We start from the raw sequence: 24168 nt of genomic DNA on the forward strand, positions 1-24168 counted from the left end.
TTTAGGTAGGTGTGGCTGACTCTTAACTTTTATAAAGAATATCTCTTTGGATTTGAGGTTTTAGTCTTTGCAACTTTACAGATCTTCTTTATGCACCAAGAGCTTGTAACACTCCAAAGAGAAAGGAAAAATTGAAATTGCATCATATGACCCCTTTAAATTAAGTAGTAATAGTTGTGATGTAGGAATTACAACAATGGGGGGAGGGGGTACTTTTTATTGCAATACATTAATTTTTGTAATGTAAACTGCATTTTCTTGTAAATAAGTAAACTGCAGTGTACCTGTCATTGGGCCACATGGCTACATGATTGTAGAGGTAATAGGTGAGATGGTTTGGCACCAGATCTTTCCCTGATACTCTGACATCTACAGGGTACCAGAACTCAAACTCCCTCCTGAGCTTCTGCAGCTTTTCCTTTGGGATGTCCGTCTTTGGGAAAGGTGCTGTTTTGAAGAAGATGTAATCCCACACCTCCCTCGTCATCTGCTCGGCTCTAATGGGAGGAAATGTGGTTTTCTGTATCACTTTTTTGTGGATTACCATTTTTATTCAAGTAACAATGAACATGTGTGGCAGTATATTCAGACATTTCCCATGTTATTTTTGTTCTCAATTTGATTCACAGCGAGTCTGACACATTTTACGTAAGCTTTATCTTTCAATTCTCACAATTTTTACTCAATTTGATAGCATATTTTCCATGATATATTTGCTGGATTCTTTATCCGAACACTGTGGGGTTGTTAAATGCAAGCAGATATTAGGGTACATGATTTTATTACTTGTTAAATTCATCTTAAAATAAATATATTACCTATGTTATCTATGTTCTAAAAATTAAGTTAAGATACAAAGTCCATTTGTAAAATTTACTTTTTAATTATTGTACTATATAAAGTACTGCAGTGATGGTGCACAAAAAATATGATTATGTTTTGTTCACAAATGAACACAACTTTTAATAATTTTGAATATTAAATATAATCGGCAGCAGAAAAAAGCTAGACATAGGCTATAAACAAACCGCACCACAGTCGCATGACTTCAACGGCACCACCATTAAGCATTTTTTTAACTAGAATAGTTTGCATGAGTGTGATTATTTACACAATGAGGTTGTAAAAGTGGAATATATGAGTTTTCCTCTTTGGTGTGATGCCGTTTAATGTCCCTGACAACCACAGTAGTCCCATTTAGCCACCTGCTAGCAACCTCCTTTTTCAAGAGAAGTAAAAGTTTTTAACAAGAGGGTATTACTGGTGTATTTTATCATGTCATGTCAACAAAAAAATTTAACTATCTGGAGCTCATGTTTACCACAGATGTTATTTTCAGGCATTTAATCAAAAACACATTCAAAAAATCTATTGACTTCAGAATGATGGATCCAGAAGTGTTAAAATGCTCATTTTTGGGTTTTGGCCTACAAAAATATGTCATCCCTGCAGCACTCCATTTAATCTTTAAAGTGATTCAGTGACTACCTGCCCCATGCTGGTGGTAAAAGGTCAAGTGTTAAGCTGAATAAATGGGGAAAATGGGTATGATCTATATATAATATAAAGAAGTAGGGGTGGGCAATATACCGGTAGACACTATTAACCGGCAGAAATTTGTCAACGGTAGAGATTTTGGACTATTGTCTCTATATCGTGGTTATACGCTCATGTGACGTTGCTGTGCTACGTGGAACGTGGTCACGGAAACTTCTGAGTTTACACACGTTTTTAAGCATTGCGGTTTAAAAACAAGTGATTTTAAGCTGTTGAAATGCAATCAGCAGCAAAATGAGGTGCGCACATGTGAAGACGCTGCTCATAGAGTGTGGGAGTATGGAACAGAGTTATCTTTGCCACTTTATAGACCTTGAATGGTTAAATACACACACTTGTTGCAAGTGAAAGCAAACAGCTGAGAAAGAAAAAGCGTGTGTAACAGTATACTAGATCCGGGCAGCTCTTAAAGTGACAGCAGTCTAATATTCCTGCTGTCTGTCATTCATGTTAATCAAACAACAAAAGAGAGAAAATCTCTCACTGCTCTTGACTAAATCACTTTTGTAACTTTAATAAGAAGAAATATATATTTAACTTACACAGTGAAGAATATGCAGTGTTTTTATTCATTTGATTATACAATGTATGTAGCATTTCTTATTTATTCGTTCTACTGTAGCTTATTTTTGTCCTATTTCTTGTAATTAGCTTATTATTTAATTGCTGACTGTTTACTTGTCTTCAGTGAGCTTGAGTTTTTTTTATTTTAATTTAGGCTAATTTTTGTTTTTTGTGTGTAATATTGACACTGGTGACAAGAATTACGAAATTTCTATGGTATCAAATTTTGATATCAAAGACCTTATTTAAAGCAAAAATAACTATAGTTATATATCATTGCTGTGAAATGAAATTACTCACATCGTGACATAACATTTGGTCATATCGCCCACCCCTATAAAGAAGGACTCCAAAATCCAAACAATCATTTCAAAATCTTTTACGTTTACATTCTTGTTTTTCCATCAATCACCTTTCCTCATTCTCCTGTTTAACTGATCTTCATCCTACAAAACCTTGCATTACATAAATCTGGTAATTAGAACTGTCTTGTTTATTCTATAATTCACATTGTTTTGCATTTTTTAACTGTCCTACTTTTTCCGCAAAAGCAAATAATACCTGATTCCCAGTGGCGAGGGTCCTTGTCCGTTGAGGACCCCTCCCTGGAGGAGATGTGCCACGGTGTAGTAAGCCATATAGATTGTGGAGTCCGACAGGGACTCAATGAGCCATTGTTCATCCCATGGCAACCGGGTTCCTATGGGAACCAAACACATAAAAGAAGTCCAAAATCAAAGGTACTCTCTAAGGAATAGAATGAAAATTGCTGATGGTATCGCTGAGTGGTTTGGGGGCAAGGGAGGAGCGAGGAATAAGAGTATTACAAAAGAAATATAGATGGGCCTTGTCCTTACAAAACCACTTTGATTAAGATAAGCTTCACACAAAGGCGGCCATCTGAGGTGATTTCAAATGGATGTGTGCAAAGAAAACTTTGTGCAGTTTGCCTAACTATTACAAGCAATTTATTTCAAAAGAAAAATCCAACAGGATGCAGGAAAAGCTGGCAACAAAGCTTGTTAACTACAGTGACACACAGATAAGCCAGTCTTACCTAGCCCATACGATCTGGAGCAGGCATGTTCCTGAAGCCAAGCCAATGTTGCTTCAAAGTTCTTCCTGGTTTCGTCACAGAACCTGAAGAGCAAAGCATACAGTCAGTATTCACGCATTCATACAGTCTCTCTAGCAATAACGGTGCCACACAGCAACTTGACAATTTCCACTGTAATCTCCCGATGCCACAAAGTGTGAGACTTACGTCTCAAGAGCCTCCAGGACGCCCGTAGCTTGCTTTTTCCATTCCTCATTGCCATAATCCAGATACCTGACAGATAGAGAGCCCAAGTCAAATCGATCAGGGACGCCTCAAGGCAAGTCACCACCACAACAAAAAACGACAAAAATCCCACAAGATCACAAGGGCATGATTTAATTGAAGAGGGAGTGAATATACTACAAGATGGTAGTAGATGTTATCATGTGTTCTGAGATAAAATAGTATGTAGCATCTGTATGAGAGTGTTTTCTGCACTGACCATTGATCACACAATGCCACAACACACTCGTCTGCCGACCGAGATAACACCTGCTTCTCCGGCTCCATGTAGACCATCGCCTCACCCTAACAAAATAAATAAAATAGGGTTAGACATTTTTTTTTGATACCTTATAATAAAAAAAAAAGATTCGCAACTCATAATTAAATGTTCAATCATAAACCCCACAAAGCCTACTGTATCATATATAATTCACAAACTTTTAAGGCCTCTAAATGATTAACAATCAAAAACCTGTTGTACACAATCTACTTGCTTAGCGAGTAAAAAGGCTATAAGTATAATTTTAAAAACATCCACCTTCAGGTTGTGATGCAGGTTGTGTCTTTTTCAAATCATTATACACTTTATAAAAATCATTAAACAATGTAGAAAAACAATTTTATTGGTATAGCAATATTTTAAGATGAACATTTACCAGACTAAAGGTTTACTTGATTATCCAAAGAAAATGGTTTAGAAAAATCATGCTAAAATAGGAGTATCAAATAGATCAGGCTTTAGAGGAATATTTATTTGTACGTTCATCTCCCAATCATTGCTGCATTGCATTATATTTTTTGCCCCCACATTAAAATCTACAGAGCTTTGATTTTAAAAAAAAAATGAAAAAACCTACGCATTTAAATACCATCTTACAAAATTTGTATTGGGAGATTTAGAGTGACAACTAAAAATTGAGAAAATGGTTTTAACATTATTTTTTCCTTTATTTAATCATTTTTTCCTTAGTTGGATATCGGTTTTGTAATACTGAACTGTAAACGGATTGCAAATCTATTTTTTTAAAGTCTCTAAATTCTGTTAACATTTACTATTTATTTCACTAATAATAATCATTTATGTACTTATACTTCTGTGGAAAATAATTTGCTATCTCAAGTGATTGCAATGCTACAATCAGAATGTCATCTTATTTTTGGCCATATACACAACAACTGCACAAAATTAAATATTTCAGCTCAGTTTGGGGCCCTGAATAATACTGGGGCATTTTTTGTTTTTTTCTTCCTTGTGTATGAGGCAGTGTTAATTTTGAAAGCAAATTTTGATTTAGTTTTAGTCATAGTCTTTTGACTAAAATGCCATTTAGTTTTAGTCATCTGAATTGTTTTTAGTTTTAGTCGACTAAATATCATAAGATTTTAGTCGACTAAATCTACAGTAAATTTAGTCGGCTATAAAAACTAATGGGTTTAGTTACAGTGCATTTATTAAGCATTTCTCTAAAATTCCCAAACTCATTATATAGGTTTGATATTAAGGTTTTATCATGATAGATGATTTAACTGCGGAGACGCACAATAAGCCTTTATGTTAAAATTAAATAAAACCACTTCTCATAAAGAACAAGAACATGGTCTTCTTTTTAATTAAATACCAATGGCTATATAGGCTAATTATGCATTCTTTATAACAACATTCTTCATTCTTTCAAGCAGACATATTTATTTCTATAAATAAATTTAGATTAATTTTTAGGGCTACTAAATTTTTTCAGTCAAGAGCAGTGAGTGATTTTCTGTCTTTCTTTTGTTGCTTGATTAACATCAATGACTCAGACAATAGCAACTAAATTAGGCTGCTATCCCTTTAAAACCGAATGCACAGCTGAAATGGATGCAATGCATTGAGACACATTCACCCTACTGTTTACGTGAATACTCATCAAAACGGACAATTCAACATCATTTTGTGTGTACTTCAGTGTCTGCGCTCAGAAAACTGGACCGAATTGAGTTCTCTCTTGCATCATAAGATTTACCCATATGTCTGCTCTTCTCTTACGCCCACATATTGACATTTTTTTACGTTTTATGTGACGTGCAGCAAGTGTATGTTAGCTTATGTCCTGCCGGTTCATATGTACGCATCTAACCTCCGAACCACACAGCAGATTCGTTCTGAATGAATCTCTTCCCAAATCGTCCCTCCCTAACATTTTCGTCTCGTTTTTATTTGTTGACGAAAATGTCAATAGATTTACGTCATAGTTTTTGTCATTCAAAAAGAGATTTAGTTCGTTATAGTCTCGTTGTCGTCGGTGAAAAAGATGTCGTTGACGAAAATTATGACGACAACGAAATTAACACTGGTATGAGGTCCATATTGTCCTATGATATGGGCCATCTACACTGTTCCATTTAAAACAAGTTCTGACTATTATTTCATGTCATGTATTACATATGGTCCACCAACCTTCTCCACCATCATCTTCTGAATGGGCTTCTTAACATCCTGGACCTTCTGTCCCTTGAAACCCTCCACTAACATGATCTGGCAAAACAAAGTTCAGTGAAGTTGTTCAGATCTTCACATGTAGGAATAAGCTGTCATTTAGCAGATACCTAAAGCAAACACACAGTACTCTAACCACCAACTTTAGCATCTAAAACAAGCATATTTCATGAAGTGCCCCTATATGCATTCATCTATGTTACTACTGTATATTAGTGAAGAAAATGATGATGTGATGTTGGTGTTCAGATTGTCTTACCCCTTCATAAAAGCCCTTGAGGTAGACCTTCTCTTTGGCCTCAGCCAGTTTCTCTCTGTCATTCTGGCTTTGGATCTTTAGTTCATCACAAACCAGAGGAGCCGACAGGTTCCCATAACCTGGAATCTCAATGATGGGTACCTGGTAGAACAGAAAGCCATAAGCCACTTCAGACACACAGAATCTAGGATGTTTTGAAAAATAACTCTGACAGGCACAGCAAGGCAAATGGCCTTTTTATAAAGTTGTCAATAGCTTATGCACTAGTTTACATTGCAAACCCAGACTTGATGGCTATGAAGATTAATCAATTATAGCCACTTTCTTGAAACAGTGTGGTAATCGGTGTTTTCTAATCTATTTTAGACCGCAACATTAATAATTTTAATAACAAGTCAAGCAAATCAAAATGTAATGTCTTTACTGATTTGTTTGCTACTTTCCCAATAATGCATAATTTAAAGTAATTTTTAAAAACTAATTTTAAATAAAAAAATAATAAAATCAATGATTAGATTTATAAAAAAAAAGTTGATAGGCTCCCTTGTGATTTATGCTCTCTAAATGAAAACAGACTTTGTCCATTTATTTTGCTTACTGTTAATATCAATGTTGCTGTTATTGTTGGACAAGCATGCCATGTTTTTATTTATTAGTCAGAAAAATCACATTACATTTAGAATGACATTTTTTCCCCAAACTGTGCAGCCCTACTCAACAGTATGGAAGTACTGCAGTACATGTATTGTTAATATTTATTTTAACTAGTGCTGTCAAACGATTAATCGCTATCCAAAATAAAAGTTTTGTTTACATAATATATGCATGTGTGATGTGTATATTTATTATGTATATATAAATACACACATGCATGTATACATTTCAGAAAAATAGGTTGTGTTTATATATTAAATATATTTATTTATAATATAAATTATATGAATATAAATATAGACATGTAAATAGTTTCAAAATATATACTGATATATGACACACACATATATACATAATACTGTTATTTTATAATTAGTGCTGTCAAACGATTCATCGCGATTAATCGCATACAAAATAAAAGTTTTTGTTTGCATAATATATGTGTGTGTTCTTTGCATATTTATTATGTATATTTAAACACACACACACATACAGTATATATTTTGAAAATATTTACATGTCTATATTTATATTCATATAATTTATATTATAAATAAATATATTTAATATATAAACATAACATATTTTTCTGAAATATATACATGCATTTGTGTGTATTTATATATACATAATAAATATATTGTACATAGCACACATACATATATTATGTAAACAAAAACTTTTATTTTGGATGCGATTAATCGCAATTAATCGTTTGACAGCACTATTTATAATACACCAGAAAAATAGAAATGGAATATAATAACATAATATGAAACAAATCACACTTTCACTGAGTGAATGTTATAAAAATGTTACATTTCACCTCCAAATGAATGAATAAATAAATACACAAACATAGGGTGAATAAAAACACAAACCTGGCCCATGATGTTCATGATGACAGGAACCACTCCATTCTCTTTGGTAAAGCCCTGGTAGGACATGTTCCTGGCTGACCGCTGCGTGCTGATGAACAGCTCACCGTTGGCCGTCTCAAATATAATGTACCTCATATCTGGCCGAATCCAGCAATTCGTCTGACCAAACATGGTTTCAGGCCTCAGAGTCGCAGCCACCAGAAAAACATTCTTGCCTTTAAGGCCACTGTAAACAGTTAGAAAACAAAAACCTTCTTTAAACAGAGTTCAAACAAAATGACTTACAAATACCATGTTTTTGGTACCATGGTCATAGCATGACATTTTTTAGAGTACCATGATACACGAAGATGACAATTATTCAATATCATATTATTATGAATCGTACCTCAATTTTGCTGGGTAAGGCTCCACAATCTTCATCTTAATCAGGGTGTACTCTTGAGGCCCAACTCCCTGCGTTATCGTTGGTATTTGAGAACAGATTTATTCTCACATGTTCTTCATACAGAAAAACATTTCTATTAATTGTCCACTGAATTATGCTATCTGTAGAGCACTGTCCATTTTCTTCCACGTGCGCGAGTGTTATGAGTCAGAGCGCGTTCTTTTTCTTCACATGAAATATGAAAGCAAATAGACATGATTATGACGATATATTTTCTGTATGTGTTTTGTATGCAGCTCACGGTGTTTTTATAGCAATAAAGGATGTTTATGACAAATATTAGCAGTGTAGCATTATTAAACATACAAAGAGTGTCTGCTTATTAATCAAAATCAACTATAGATCACAATCGGAAGTTATTACAAGCACTCATAATTACATACATTTTCAAGTGTAGCTTGATGCTAATTGTATTTCTAATTATATTTTAGGATGTAGCCTATTCTTGTAAGCATTATAGATGATCTATAGCATTATAGATCTGGTGTAGAACCTTGTTTATCTTAATTTAATGCTGTATATTGAGCAGCGGATGATGGATGGTAAATCCATATATGAGATACATATCTGAGGAAAAATGCATTGTTGGTCGGCGCCACCTAGCGTGCAGGCGTGAATTAGCAGAAGGCGAACGATCGTTTCGCGTTCGGTGTGAAAGCACCGTTTGTCGGCGATTCGCCTCACTTTTTCGCATCGCGCTCAGTGTGGAAAGGCCTTTACATTTCTGCAAAGATTATTGAACTTTGTGTTGTAACTATTGATTAATATGTAAAAATGCATTTCAATATTGTTACCATACCTTTTCCCAAACTTGATCTTTTTTCTCTCTTTCAGAGTGATGTACTGCCACCTCACAAAAGAGTCGTAGAAAGGGTTTACATCGGTCGTGATGAAGGAACGACGCCAATCAGCCTACAACATAAGTGAGAAAAACTTCATTTACAGACACAGGTGTCAAATCATGTTGCTTTAAATGCCAAACTACAAAGTGACGGCCAGAATTACTAATGTTCAGGTGAACTTTCACTACCTTTAGGCCCATTTTCTTCAGGTCTTCTACAGCAAGAGGAGGGAAATAATCCAGCCAATGTTCAGCTTCAGCAAACCTCACGATTTCTTCGTCCCGCAGCCCCAGAGATTTCATGATGTCCCACTGGAACTTGGAGCTTCCAGACTTCGCTACAGCTTTGCTCTGCCAATGACATCACATTCAAAAACGTACACTTTATTAGGCTTGCCGCGATAGACGGTGCTGACGGTGATACCGGTGTTAAGACGCAACACCGGTTACATCACTTGCCCACCGCGTCACCGACCCCCACCGTCGTTTTGATTTTTTTATAGTAATAAAAATCATTTAGTTCAGTAAAAGAACAGACACTACAATTAAAAACTGAACGCGGCTGCTCAATGCAGCGTGCCGAACGACAGTAGCGAAAGCGAGGAAAAGAGGGAAAATTCAAACGAACTAAAAACGAACAATTGCTTTACTCCAAATTGCCGCTATTTGAAAGTGAAAGTAAAATGCGCTCGCCGCTTTTACAAGCTATTTAAAAGTAAATGAAAGTGAGGAAAAGAGGGAACGCCCCCACGGTGATACGGGTTGTCACACGTCGATTAACCGTTGGGAAAATTTCCTCACCATCACAACCCTACACTTTATTAGCTTTAATTATTATATGTTAATACGCCATTCATAGCTCATGGATCAACCCTTGTGGGGATTCGGTCCTACAACATTTAGGTTATAATTTCCTCATAGCACACATTTACCTTTTTGCCCTTTGACTTGTCCTTGATGATGACCTCATCGGTGATCTTCTTCTGCTCTTCCTCCTCTTCATCTTCCTCAGGGAATTGCGGCGGGTTTCCATACAGCTCCATTTCTCTCTTCAGCTTGTCTGCACATGCCTGTTACACATAAAACAGATTTGTTGATGACAAACGTGTACAGATCTGAGGCGCAGAACTTTTAATCTACTCACTTTGATGGGCATCCCAGTACAATGAAGTCCAAATGGGAAAAGACATTGCTTTCCTTTCAGCCGCTGGTAACCTATTGCAAACTACAGGACATTGGAGATTTTAGCCGAATCATAATTGATATGAAATGATGTCTTTGCCGTCTTCTTTAACTGGATTTCAGACTCACCTCACACTTCGACAGGCAGAACGTATGTCCAAGGTGAAGTCTCCCATTCATGTACGGGTAAGGAAACGTAATAAAGTACTTGTTCTTACTGGGTAAACAGACAAGAATACATAACTGGTCATCAACAGAATCTGTACAACGTCAGAAAATATATTAAAACAGGCTCACTTTGTATTTTCCTCAGAGGTGGTTGGAGCATCAATCTCAAACATCTTTTCCTGCTCCCATTTCTGTTGAACTTCCTCCTCAATCTTCCTCAAGAAGTCAAGTTTTGCTGTTCCTTTGCGTTCCTGGAATGACACAAATTATGTATATAAACAAAACTTCCAGTTACGAAAATGGTGCATTTGATAAACTATACACTAGTACTTGTGTCTAGATCAGAACAGAACAGCAGCGGTGCGCATAAGCTCCATTCATATTACTCTGCCAACTTCATCCAACTTGCAAAAAAGTAAGTTAACAATGTTATTGAGTTCGCTCACTGTGTGGCTCGAACGGTTGTTCCTACTTTTCGTTCAGGACTCAAAGTACATAAGGGTAACTGAATAAGGGACACATTCGCATGAAGCTAACAGCTAAAGATAAGCCATGCTGCTCAATGGAGCGGTTTATTTCATTTTTTGTTGTTTGAGATCATGAAGCAGGCAATACTCTAAACCGCATGAAGTAAAGAGTGTAAACCACTGAAACGGCTTAGTGTAAATGAAATTTACCGTCATTCTGATCTATTCGCTGTAACTTCAGCAGGATTTGTTGAAGAGTGAAACCCACGCGCACTCGGCTGATGACACCGTACGGAAACGTCGCCGCCGGATGACGCTTTGTATCATGGGTAATGGAGTTCTTCTTATTATTATTCTCTCGAGTTTTTTTGGCGGATTGGCAAACCAACGTTAAAGGTGCATGTCCGCCACCTACTGGTATGGAGTGTGAAACGCACACGGTTCAGCTATGAATTATTCAACTATTATAGATTTTAAAAAAATATATTATAATAATAATAAAATAAAATAATAAAATAAACCCAATTTTTTTACGTAAATAAATACAAAATTCCAAACTACAAACTCTTTCCATTAATCTTGTCTTTTTTAAATACTTAGGGTAATGGAGTTCGTAGGGCCACAGTACGGTATCTCTCTCTCTCTCTCTCTCTCTCTTCTCATTAAGTATTTTTTATTAACATTTTGCAAGTAACATTTAACATTGGAAAACATACTGTTAAAGCATATTGACAATTGGACTTAACAGTGAGTAAAAACAATCAACATATACATACAGCGAGAGATTTAGAGTATAAACAAAGAAAACAAAATTAAAGTAAAATAAATGATTTAAAAATAAATAAATGAATGAAAGTAATCTATTTAATAATAATAATAGCAAGTAAAAATTATTAATAATAATAATAATACATGTTTTACATTTCGTTTTGACGCAAGTGAGGGGATTTGGAAAAATCATCTACACTTTCAGTCTCTATTTACATATGACTCAATAATCTTATTCAAAATCTGATGTTTCAACTGCTTTTTTGTTTCTTTTTAATTTACATAGGAAATCAGCTAAACTGATATGTATATCTATGCACAGTACAGTACACTTCCCCGGTTAACTGATCACTTGTAGAAGTCATAGCACAAATATCCCCAGAAAGCCACAGTAATAATAATAATTTTGTAATTTAATTTTAATTTGCCATATTGTTGTTGTTAGGGCGTGTCGTTTTTTTTTTTTTTTTCTTTTTTTCTCAGAGATATTACGAACATCCAAACATCAAACAGTCTAACTCTGATGTAAAACTCTCAAGAATAAAATTACTTAAAGTATGTAATAAGTGAGACAACAGAAAGGTAAAATAAAATAAATGAAATATAATAATATAATAGTTGGAAGGGGTGTTTTGTATTTTTGTAGAATAAATTACAACATTAAACGTTGTTACATTTCTTCTTATTATTTTTTTATGCATTTAGAGTTGGGAAAAAAAAAGTGCTGGAAAAAAAAAAGTGAAAGTACTTGGAGGAACGCGTAATAGCAAGTTAAAGCAGCTCTGTGATTGGCTGCCGTCGTTGCGTCATGACGTTGCGCAGAACCTCCAGCAGCTCCTCCGACGTGCTAGTGACTACAGAAGGCCCAGAGCGTGTTTTTAGACGATGCTAGTAGGAGTTACGCATAAACACCCAGCCTTTTATCAGTATTAATCAGTTGCGCGTCAGGATGATTATAGAAAATGTTGACGCTCTGAAATCCTGGCTGTCTAAACTTCTTGAACCCATGTAAGTGATGAACAGTGACATTTGAATCAGTAAAGCTAACTGGCGGCGCTAACATGCTAACCGCTTAGCTGGATTTCAAACCACTTAAGCGCGCAGCGAATAGTTATCGTTTCCTTTGATTTGGTGTTTAAATGACAGTTCAATTTTGTTGTATTCATACATAAGTTCATAATTCTAACACGCCTTCCAGTTAGAAACAATGTAGCAATGACAATGAGTGGGGTGGTCATCAAAACAGCCTGATAGTTTTCATAGACTGGGCCAAAACCGGATCAGGGCACAAGTTATTTTAGTTTTAAAGCCTTGGCATGTGTGATCAGCAGGCAGACAGTTTATTTTCGGAGTCACTAGTGTGTTTGGTGGTTGTTGCTGCATTAGCTGACAGCTTGTCATGTGTTTGATTTCTGTGCATCCTAGTAGACCTCTTGGAAAAGCTACTAGTAAACAACACTTATATTGTGGATTGTTGTTTTAGAAGACCTGCATGGATACACTTGACTTTTGAATTAGACAGGAGACTTATTGCATGTGTGGATTTACATGAAATGAACCTGAGATCTTTTACAGATGTGATGCTGACCCATCTGCATTGGCAAACTACGTCGTGGCGTTAGTAAAGAAGGATAAACCAGAGAAAGAACTCCGAGCATTGTGTGCGGATCAGTTGGACGTTTTCCTTCAGAAAGGTATAGGTAAAAAGTCCTCACATAGCTGTTTATTTTCAATTTAGAAACTTGTGAATAGCTGTGCACATAAGTAGGCGGTTATTAGTGAATTCAGGCCCTTTGTGTTTAGTCTCTTGTCGAATATGAATGATCTAAAAAGATTATCATGCACTTTGGGTATTTGCTGAATTGATTCATTGTTCTCTTCGTTTCACAGAGACTACAGGGTTTGTCGATAAACTCTTTGAATGTCTATCCACCAAAAATTATTTGGGAAATCCAGCTGCTAAAGAAGAGGGTAAAATCCCAGTGCAGAAGCTTGAGGAGAAGGAAGAGGTAAATAGTCAGTAATATAAAATAACAGCATAAGATATTTCTTGTTGTTTATAATCTTGTGAAATGTAAACTGTATTATTACACAGCTCTGTATGTAAAGTCGGGTACATAAGTGTATCCAAATTATACTGTATAATCGCATAAAGCGATATATACTACATAGCAACTGCTTGATTGTTTATATCATTGAAAAATGTAAACTGTATTATCGCCCAGCACTGATGCAACTGTAACGCATGATGATGTTATTAGCATCATGATTTTCTATAAAAAACCATGTGTATTGTTAAGGGCGCATAAAAATAAAATTAACTTGATTTGACATGTATAGTGGTGCACTACACTCCTCGATAGTCATGACAGATTTCTAGTGTAAATAAATAAATTGTGTTATCATTAACACATTTACATTTGTTTTCAGACGAGTCATGTTGAAGATGATAGGGATAACAAAAGAAGAAGAAGCCCATTAAGGAATCGTTCTGACTTAAATGAATCAAGGTTGGTCTTCAAAAGTGTTTCTTTTCCTTCTGATTGTGTTGGGTCTTGTGTACATATGTGACCCTGGAGCACAAAAGCAGTCTTAAGTCGCTGGGGTATATTTGTAGCAATAGCCAAAAAAAACATTGTATAGGTCAAAATTATTGATTTTTCTTTTATGCCAAACATCATTAGGATATTAAGTAAAGATCATGTTCCATGAAGATATTTTGTAAATTTCCTACCGTAAATATATTAAAACTTAATTTTTGATTAGTAATATGCATGGCTAAGAACTTCATTTGAACAACTTTAAAGGCGATTTTCTCAATATTTTGATTTTTTTTCACCCTCAGATTCCAGATTTTCAAATAGTTGTATCTCGGCCAAATATTGTCCTATCCTAGCAAACCATACATCAATGGAAAGCTTATTTATTCAGCTTTCAGATGATGTATAAATACCAATTTCACAAAATTGACCCTTATGACTGGTTTTGTGGTCCATGGTCACATATAAAGGTTACAGTTGTTTTTTATTCTTTAGTGTCACATGATCCTTCAGAAAGCATTCTAATATGATAATTTGCTGCTCAAGAAACATTTCTTCTTATTATCAATGTTGAAAAGAGTTGCGCTTAAAATTCTTCTGGAAACCGTGAAATATATATATTTTTTTCAGGATTCTTTGATGAATAGAAAGTTGAGAAAAGCAGTATTTAAAAGAGAAATTCTTAGTAACGATCTAGAAGTCTTCACTGTTACCTTTTAGGGTTGTGACGGTGAGGAAATTTTCCCACCGGTTAATTGACGTGTGACAACACCGTTAATCACCGTGGGGGCGGGGCGTTCCCTCTTTTCCTCGCTTTCCTTTGCTTTTAAATTGCTTTTAAATAGCTTGTAAAAGCGGCGTGCGCATTTTACTTTCACTTTGAAATAGCGGCAATTCGGCGTAAAGCAATTGTTTGTTTTTATTTAGTTTGAATTTTCCCTCTTTTCCTCGCTTTCCGTCGCTTTTAAATAGCTTAAAAGCGCCGTGCGCATTTTACTTTCACTTTTGAATTAGCGGCAGTTCGGCATCAATTGCTTGAATGCAACAACAAAATACAACGTCAAACTCACTTTAGCCTATATATAAAACATAGAACTCCTCAAATTATTCCATGAAACTTCCATTATGTGTAAAAACCCTTTCACACCAGACATGAGGCAGTTAGAGCTGTCCAATGTATATCAAATTCACTGTTCAGTAACACGCAGTATCTAAACGTCTCAACTCAGGGCTAGAGATGACCGCAGGAGAGACGACCGTAAGCGGCGGGAACTGGACCGTCACGGAAAGAGCGGAGAATCATACCGAGACCGACATGAGCGGCGAGGAGGAAGCTCACGGGGGAGAAGCTACAGTCGAAGCAGGAGTCGTAGCCGCAGTAGCAGCCGTGGAAAGAGCCGAGAAAGAGAGCACAATCAGAGGAGAGGTGAGGACCATCCCAAATCACTTCTGTCACTTTACTTTTACCTACACTTAAGTTTTTTTTGTGTGCAACAGAGTGCTTAGAAATGTATTTCATTTAAATGGGTAATTGTTCCATAATATGATGCTAGTTTTTTTGGCCAGATCTATTATTTAATTCTTAAACGCATAAATAAATGAAATTCAAACATGGAAGAACTAGGGGTGTGTGATATTGACAAAAAAGATTTTTTGTCTTTAAAAATTTGAGATTTTATCGATAACGATAATTAGACGATATTTTGCTGAGTGTGTTATTGTGCTGTTATCTTAAGGACTACCATGGGCAGCTGACTCCTAAAGTTTTTGATATTCTTCATATTCTGTGTGGTGGTCCGTTCACACTGATAGAAGTTAATCTTTTCCAATAAGTTTAATTTTATTTTTACCTCTTAATGTGCATTTTTACCTTTTATAAAGCCATTTTTTCTAAAAGTGTGCATTATCTTTTGAGTCAAATTCTTACATTTAATCAGTGAATTAGAATAAGACATTTGGGCTGTTATCTAGCAAATGAAATCAGTTTAAATAAAATTAATCTTTGCAATGCAGAGGAAACACAGAATGTGCATCTGAAGTAGGGCTGCACGATTATGACAAAAATCACAATTGTCGATTATTCCCTTGAAATTGTAATTGCGATTATTAATTACGATTATCACAATTTACATTGAATGATGTTATATCATTGTTTGAAGCAACCGCATGCCACATTTTTAGATGAAAATAAACAAGCTGAAACCCCATTAAGATAACTTGTAGAAAGAAAAAAAACAGATCTTAAGCACACAGGATAACATAAGTGGACTTTGAACGATTAATTGCAGCTTTGAATGATTACATAATTGTGACATCCGTAATTGTAATCGATATTAGAAATTCGATTAATTGTGCAGCCCTAGTCTGAAGTGGCATAAATAATGTGTTGATATATTAAACAAAACGTTGAATAATGTAATTCGAAATTATTGAAATAATAAAAAATAAACTTTAAATGTGCAATTAAAACTGCCAGTAGGTGGCAGCAAGTCACTGTTAATAAGTGAGTCACTGCGACTGAACCGAATCATTTAAACAGTTGCTTCATTCAGGAACGAAACGCCGTCATGTTGCTCAGAGACGCGAAACAGTGCTGTGGCTTTGTTTGGAATTATTTTTGTTGGCGAAATGAAGCAAAAACAGGCAATATGATGTTTAAAACTCACTACACAGTTGTAAGTCTCTTAATTAACTTCTTGTTTTTTGAACTGTTGTAAAAAATCAATATTACATTTGTAATCATGGTCATTTTTGGAGAAAAAAAACAGCACTCTCTGTGTGATATTGATTAACTATATGAAATATATAGATATAAATATAAATTTTCTATCTCCATATCTTGAATTGTGTGATCAATCTAAAGGCATTTTATTAGACTGAATCATGCAGTGATTGTGATTCGCACTAGTCTAGACTTCCTGTAGCCTAACGTGCACTCTGTAGGGGTGTTTGGAATGGTTTTTGCAAAATACTCGATAATGTCAAATCGCACATCGTTAAAACAACAATTACGATATTATCGCAGACGATATATATCGCACACCCCTAGGAAAACCTTAAATGTACATCTTTTATAATAAGCATAATTTAGAATTTAGTTTTTTATTTGGTATAAAAATGTCAGGGTGATGTAACTCCTATTTTCATAAAAAAAAATTAAATAAAAAAAAGAATACAATTTTTGAAAGGAGAAGTACATACTTTGTATGTACATAATCTTTTGTTATTATTTCTTAGGAAACAAAACTGCATATTAAAATTTGAGCAATTTTTGAGGAGGAATATAGAGAGAACCCCTGGAGAGCGTCATGGCTTTGAGGCTTTATTTCTATAAAATGTGTGGTTATTATTTAATAATTTATTATGTTTTTTTTTTTAATGACTTTTACCTTAAAAATTTTAAAAATAAATAAATATATAAAAAAGACTAAGATAAGACTAGTATATATGCAAGGTGGATATGAAAAAAAAAAATGCTTGTAAGCAAGCAAAAATACTTGATGGTTACTTGACATTTTTAGAGTTATTAAACTTATTTTTTCAAATGTTTGATTTTAAATGTACTTTATTTCAGCAGAGCACAGATCCAAATTTGAGCAGGAGCGGAAGGACACAGAGCCTTACAACCCATCCTCTGCCCACATGGGTAACCCACACCACCAGCAGCCCCATCCACCCCCCCTGCTCCCTCTGCCCCTTCCTCAGCACCAGTTCCCCTCCTCAGGGAGCCCTGCCGTCCCCAACGCCGTAACCGTGGTAGCACCGGCTCACCTGCCCGACAGCACTACAGAGAGCTGGTCCACATACTTCACCAAGCACACAGATGGCAAGACGTTCAACAAGAGCAGCACGCTTAAACATCGCTGCAGAGACTACGACGGTAAGACGCGATTCACTTTGTCACATGTTTGGTGTGATTATGGTGCTTGAGTGACTTTGCCCTGACATTTCTAATCAGTGTTGTTAAAGCTATTGAAATGTGTTTTTGGTAACTGAAATAAAGTTAAAATAAAATGTTATATATATGATGAATTTTTGATGATAAAACTTGAAAAAATTAGAACTGAAATAAGTTTAAGTACTAAAATTACTATAATGACAATTGAAATAAAAATAAATCTGAATAGAAAAAGTTTAAAAGAAATTACTATAATGTGCTTGTCTATCTATCTGTAATCTTTTTATTTATAAAATTAAATATAATTCTTAAAGTTAAATTAGGCCTGGGCGATAAAACGGTATCGATATTTATCGACGGTGCACCTTCATCGATAACAATATAAAAAATGTTCGATATAGCGCACGATATAGGCACGTGCTATGAGTGAAGCTCACACAAACACGAACACATGCTGAATTGAGTGCTGTGCCTGCCTGTGATGAGGAGATTGTGAATTAAAAAAAAAAGAATATTAGTCGAATTTAAAATAAACATTTGCATTTGAATGCAAAAATGGTGCAATCGAATGTTAGGAGTGCGTCAGGGAGCGTCATCAGTGGTGCGCGAGATGCGGTGATGATGATGTTTAACCTAACAAACATTTAGTGAAAAAGCTTAAAGTGCACTTGTACTATTTTTCTTAAATGTGACTCAGTTTGATATTTTCATAATTAAGGTCCATATAGATTTTGGAGCCACTGGATGTCTCAAATCTAAGTCCAGTGATGTATAACACATCAGAAACACTGATGTGTCTTGATGTTCTCTAAAGACACATTTTACTCTTCAGGGTGTCTGTTTCTAAAGCATCACTAATGACTATGGTGTAGCAGTCTCACTGCACGGCCTTCTGGGAGCGGTGTTAAACCGGCAGTGTTTATATTTACTACCCTGTCTTTCTGGAGCGAGGGTATTTTCACACTGTTGGGAGTGGCAGGAGACCGTCCACAGGGATTCCTGAAGGATGGATGGTTAGCTCGATTAGCCCTGATCTTATGAAACAAGCTGTGATTTGGCACGTTGACAGGAAAGACGTGATCCATACAGCACTGTTTACATGGAGCAAACTCCACGGAAGAATGACCAGAAGTTCATCCACCTTGACAAGTATTTGTATAAAGTACTTGTATAAGGCTCAGATGTAAAAACCGTCAAGCTTTGTGTTTCTGCTGTTGTGGTATTGTTGATTTTTAATGTGTGTTTCTTTTTGTTGGCAGAGAAAGGGTTTTGCATACGAGGCGATCTCTGTCCTTTTGACCACGGTAATGACCCTCTGATCGTGGATGACGTCACGCTTCCTACCATGATCCCGTTTCCACCCCCACCAGGCCTGCCCCGGATGCCCATGCCGCCTATGACAGAGCCTCCTCCTGGCATGCCCATGCCGCTGCGCCCTCCCCCTCCCCCTCCCCACGGACAGCCTCCGCCTCCAGGCATCTACCCCATGCCAGGTAAGTTTCGTTTTGATTTCAGCATGCTAGACTAGTTTAAAAAAAAAAAAAAAGTAAATAATTGTATAATCTTTGCTTATTTCTTTTATTTATCATTATCATTTTAGCAATATGTTTATTATATCATGATTTTTTTTTGTTTGATTTTAAAATCTTGGAAAAATTAATGTAATGCAATTTTATTTTTATTTATTTTAATTACTGCATTTTTTGCATATTTTTTAATTACTGCATTTCACTTATAAATGTTACTTAACAGTAAATACTCAAGAATCTTGATCGACAGCATTGAGTTTGTTTTATTGAAAGTAGACAATTATTAATCATTTCAATTTAATTTTATTGTTTATGTATTAACAGCAATCTTAACCACTTTTTTTATTATTATTATTATTATTTATTTTTTTTCATTTAAGTTTTTATTATTATTATTATTGCTCATCAATTGGCATTAAAATCTTACAGCAATAGGTATCAGAATATAATTTTCCAGAAAATAAGTCACACCTGAAATAAAAAGCACACAAGGTCAAAATGGCATTTTTGGGAGGAGAAAAAAAAACATACACACAGATTAGTCACATCAGCATTTAAGTCAAATTGTATTATTACATTCAGAAATAATCTAACTCATCAGTAAACAAAAAAAAAAGAAACATTTACCAACAGTAAAACCACTATAAATCTGTTTTAGTCACAGATTCTGACATGTTTACACTTATGGGATGAATCTTGTGATTAATACTTTTGAATGATAAAGGAAATTCTGAGAAAGTGCTTGTAATCACATTTGGTAGATTTTTAATTAACCAGAGGGAAAGAACCAGCATGCTGTTTTAGCCATGTTTGATTAATAATAGTTAATCATTTCAATTCAATTTATAGTTAATGTTCATGAATTAGCAAAAATGTTAATCAAAATATTTTCTTTTTAGTTTTCATTAAGGTATTGATTGATTGTTTATATATATATATATATATAGTTATTATTTTAATGTTTATCAATTGATATTAAAATCTTACACTATGCATCACAGTATTTTCCAGAAAATAAGTTGCATTTGAATACAAATTTGCACAAGGTCACACAGATAAGTCGCATTAGTCAAATTTTATTGTTTAATTCAGAATAATGTACAACAACCGTGAATAAAAACAAAACATTAAAAACACTATAAAACACATATTTTAGTTTCCCTCATTCTACAACAAATCCTTTGAGTTTAACAGTATTCAGAACAAAACAGGAATGAAAAACATAAGAGCATAAACTGTAAAACAAACAGAAATTATAGTGGCTTTCATTATATGCAACATTTATTATAAACGCCAAGCCTAAACAAATTTATTCAAAGCGAAATTGATACTACCTGCATGTGGGAAATGCACTATACATGTTTTGCATTTTTGACATTAATTGCATTATACAAGGCGCTTTGGAATTTAAGATGCAACATGTTTCAGATTAGTAAAAAATGTTACTTACATGCTGGCTAATACAGTAAATGCATTTGTTAATTGATAAAATGTAGCAAAATCTTGGACTCTAAATCTTGAGGATGACTTTATATTAACAGCATGTCATAAAGTTAGCTGTAGAGAGTGTAGTTCAGTTTGCTCTTGTCTTGTTTTAGGGCCTCCTCTAATCCCAGCTACTAGGATAGACACTCCACCCCACTCCAGAACCAGCACCTCTTCGCCTTTGGCCCTGCCTGGAGTGAGACCTCCTCCTCCACCACCACCACCACCTTCCTCTTCTTCCTCCACTTCTGCCTCTCTCCACCCTCAGTACACTCTCTCTGAATGTAAGCCACTGCACTTTTCTGTTCTCGGCTTGAGCAGTGGTGCTTCTAGAGCTTACTGTTATAAGTGTGTTTTAAAGGGGTCATATCATGGAAAACATGCTGTTTTGGAAGAAAACGTCTGGTTTTGATGCACTGCACAGATACTCCAGTTACTCAGATTTTCCCATCCCATTTTTATTTTTAATTATCAGCATCTCTGACACTTTAAGTGGACTTCAGGGAAGGAGTTATAATCCCTTTAAAGAAAAATTAGCCTCTTTCTGTTGGTGGTAGTTCTTGTCTTGTGTGTACTTTAATTCACTTGAATCAGGGATATTTTTTTCCTGAAGGCTGCAGTAACAGATTCTGACCATGTAGTTGTGCTGTTGTTGCATTTTACTTCTTGCAGCTTTTTGAGCTTATTTCTCTGTTATTTAAAATTGAAAAACAATTTTAAATAAAGAAAATGGAGGAAGTGCTTGCAAACACATTTGGTCTTTTTTTTAATTAAATAAATGGAAATAAGTTACATGTTTTGTTAGCAGTGTCTATTATTCTTTTTTTCTTTTTTTTCCCTGCATGCAGTGCATATATTTTAACATGTGTGTCTTGTGTCTCATACAGACAGCTATGACCCTGAGGCCTATAACCCAGAGTCTCCGGGACTGACCGGGCCAGGCAGAGCTCAGTACCGCCATTTCATCCCTCGCATCCAGACGCAGAGACCCAACCTCATCGGCCTAACCTCTGGGGACGGACAAAACTCCCGAGGTATCAGATGTGAAAGATCAGTACCACAAAAATGGCTGTTTTGCTTGTGTATTGCATGAATGTTTTAAACTCGTTCACATTGGCAGCATGTAACTGAACTTTGGTTTATTTGTGTTTTTAGCGGCTAACATAGTAATCCAGACAGAGCCATCCGTCACGAGAGTGTCGAGCGGCGAGGTGAGGTACAGCTCTGAGCAGGAGAACAGGAAGAGATGTCTGCCATCTACAGACGGACCACAGGTCAAAAAACCCTGGATGGAAAAGTGAGTGATGAGTGAGCTGAGATCTATCCTCAGACACGGAAATGTACACTTTTTTTTTTTTTTTAACCGTTAGATCATATCAAGTGTATGTATATTTATATACATATATAAATGTATAGGAGTTCAAACTTTTGACCTGTAGTGTGTGTTACATAGAATATGTAATGAACTCCTGGAGTGTGAAGAAAACACTAATGATACAGGAGGAGGATGCCCTGTTTTTGTGGTGTAATGGGGTCTTTTCTGTTTTACAGACAACATTTCAATAACCAGCATAAACCCACCTTTCCGAAAAAGAACCATTATGTAAACACCAAACTAGAGGTCCGCAAAATCCCCCGGGAGCTCAACAACATCACCAAACTCAATGAGCACTTCAGCAAGTTTGGAACGATAGTCAACATCCAGGTACTCATTCTATATAGATTAGCTTGGAAATCAACTGCATACATGTTATGCTCAGCACACTTTCTCAAAAAGATTCCGTTTTAATTTAATGCATGTCATTGTGGTCATCTAATGCTTTTGTTACACAGATCACCTAATACGGTTGTAGTAATTTTGAAGTAAAACTGCGTCCTGTCCTGTGATTTCTACAGGTGGTGTTCGGGGGCGACCCTGAGGCGGCATTGATCCAGTATACAGCTAATGATGAGGCTCGGAGGGCCATCTCTAGCACCGAAGCCGTTCTGAATAACCGCTTCATCAGAGTGTACTGGCATAGAGAGGCCACATCTAACACACAGGAACAGGGACCCAGTCAGAGCACAAACCCTGGACACCAACATCCCACAACACACAAGGTCTGTCCGAAGTGTGTGAGAAAATTCAAACTAGAATGTAGTGCTGGGCGGTATACCGGTTCATACCGAATACCGGTGTTTATTTTTGTTATGATATGAATTTTTAAAATACCGCAATACCGGTATATGTCACTTAAACAACGTTCGGAACGCAACACTGTTTGAAAGGAGTCCCTTTTCACTGTTGCACTGTGGTGAGGGAACAGCTGTATGTGCTACTAGAATGTGCAATCAATTATATTCCTACATTTCATTGTGTTCTAATATTTGGGAAACAGACTCTTTACTGGCCAGCCCTCATTGAAACATTTGTGTCAGTTTAAGAGTGCACCCAAAAATGATTCATTAGTATCATGTGACTGTTTATCCATGGATGAAAGTTTGTTTGCCATTTGTCGACATTCCTTGACTGAAATTAGTTTTGTTCACAGGTCATTAATAAGCAGCACACAGCAGGATCTTACGTGCTGAATAATAAAACCTTCCCTAAACAGCAGACTGCCACAGGAGCCGCAGGCACCACGGGCGGCACTGAACCTACCAGCCCAAGCCAGGAACCTTCAGTGGTAAAGAAAGCACATGAATGTTTGCACACATCTGACTGAGAGAATACATGCTAGAATGTGACATTCTAAAAAGTTCTTATCATACAGAGCATTTTAATTTCTTCCCGAGGGTCAACTAATAGTTTTATGTGTATATACACTACCAAAAGCATGGTATAATTAAGTGTCAGAAGTCTCTTAAGCTCACCAAGGCTGCATTTATTTGATCAAAAATACAGTAAAAACAATAATATTGTGATTTTTATTACAATTTGAATGAAACTTTTTTTTTTTTTTTTTTTTTTTTTTAATTTTTTTAGATTTTTTTTTTAATGATTCATTAGTATCATGTGACTGTTTATCCATGGATGAAAGTTTGTTTGCCATTTGTCGACATTCCTTGACTGAAATTAGTTTTGTTCACAGGTCATTAATAAGCAGCACACAGCAGGATCTTACGTGCTGAATAATAAAACCTTCCC

General features: G+C 35.6%; 2 protein-coding genes across 6 annotated transcripts in view; one reads left to right on the top strand and one right to left on the bottom strand.

The window, feature by feature from the left end:
• LOC107713129 (leucine--tRNA ligase, cytoplasmic-like) overlaps positions 1 to 11125 on the bottom strand; it is a 19536-nt gene extending 8411 nt beyond the window's left edge. Inside the window, exons 1-15 of the mRNA XM_016518564.1 lie at positions 11032 to 11125; positions 10484 to 10605; positions 10316 to 10403; positions 10149 to 10229; positions 9937 to 10074; positions 9194 to 9355; positions 8963 to 9075; positions 7716 to 7941; positions 6181 to 6417; positions 5883 to 5960; positions 3663 to 3748; positions 3386 to 3451; positions 3179 to 3261; positions 2683 to 2821; positions 236 to 497 (exon numbers count right to left, since the gene is read on the bottom strand). Of these exons, the coding sequence (XP_016374050.1) occupies positions 236 to 497; positions 2683 to 2821; positions 3179 to 3261; positions 3386 to 3451; positions 3663 to 3748; positions 5883 to 5960; positions 6181 to 6417; positions 7716 to 7941; positions 8963 to 9075; positions 9194 to 9355; positions 9937 to 10074; positions 10149 to 10229; positions 10316 to 10403; positions 10484 to 10605; positions 11032 to 11037 (1887 nt within the window). The 5' untranslated portion in view covers positions 11038 to 11125. The remainder of the gene's footprint in view (positions 1 to 235; positions 498 to 2682; positions 2822 to 3178; positions 3262 to 3385; positions 3452 to 3662; positions 3749 to 5882; positions 5961 to 6180; positions 6418 to 7715; positions 7942 to 8962; positions 9076 to 9193; positions 9356 to 9936; positions 10075 to 10148; positions 10230 to 10315; positions 10404 to 10483; positions 10606 to 11031) is intronic.
• Positions 11126 to 12397: 1272 nt separating this feature from the next.
• LOC107713179 (RNA-binding protein 27-like) overlaps positions 12398 to 24168 on the top strand; it is a 34139-nt gene continuing 22368 nt past the window's right edge. For 2 of the 5 annotated variants that reach the window (XR_001636871.1, XM_016518609.1), the window contains exons 1-13: positions 12398 to 12597; positions 13165 to 13283; positions 13480 to 13598; positions 14020 to 14099; positions 15359 to 15555; positions 17704 to 18009; positions 19287 to 19520; positions 21155 to 21325; positions 21929 to 22075; positions 22197 to 22338; positions 22593 to 22746; positions 22938 to 23141; positions 23573 to 23684. Coding sequence is in view for 4 of the 5 variants with exons in the window: in XM_016518609.1 (XP_016374095.1) it covers positions 12539 to 12597; positions 13165 to 13283; positions 13480 to 13598; positions 14020 to 14099; positions 15359 to 15555; positions 17704 to 18009; positions 19287 to 19520; positions 21155 to 21325; positions 21929 to 22075; positions 22197 to 22338; positions 22593 to 22746; positions 22938 to 23141; positions 23573 to 23684 (2044 nt within the window). In the remaining variant the exon portion in view is untranslated. Of the gene's footprint in view, positions 12598 to 13164; positions 13284 to 13479; positions 13599 to 14019; positions 14100 to 15358; positions 15556 to 17703; positions 18010 to 19286; positions 19521 to 21154; positions 21326 to 21928; positions 22076 to 22196; positions 22339 to 22592; positions 22747 to 22937; positions 23142 to 23572; positions 23708 to 24168 lie in introns of all 5 variants that reach the window. The other 3 variants (XM_016518612.1, XM_016518611.1, XM_016518613.1) reach the window with 3 other exon arrangements.

The sequence above is a fragment of the Sinocyclocheilus rhinocerous genome, unplaced genomic scaffold, assembly GCF_001515625.1.
Source record: "Sinocyclocheilus rhinocerous isolate Xijiao unplaced genomic scaffold, SAMN03320098_v1.1 scaffold387, whole genome shotgun sequence".
Lineage (NCBI taxonomy): Eukaryota > Metazoa > Chordata > Actinopteri > Cypriniformes > Cyprinidae > Sinocyclocheilus > Sinocyclocheilus rhinocerous.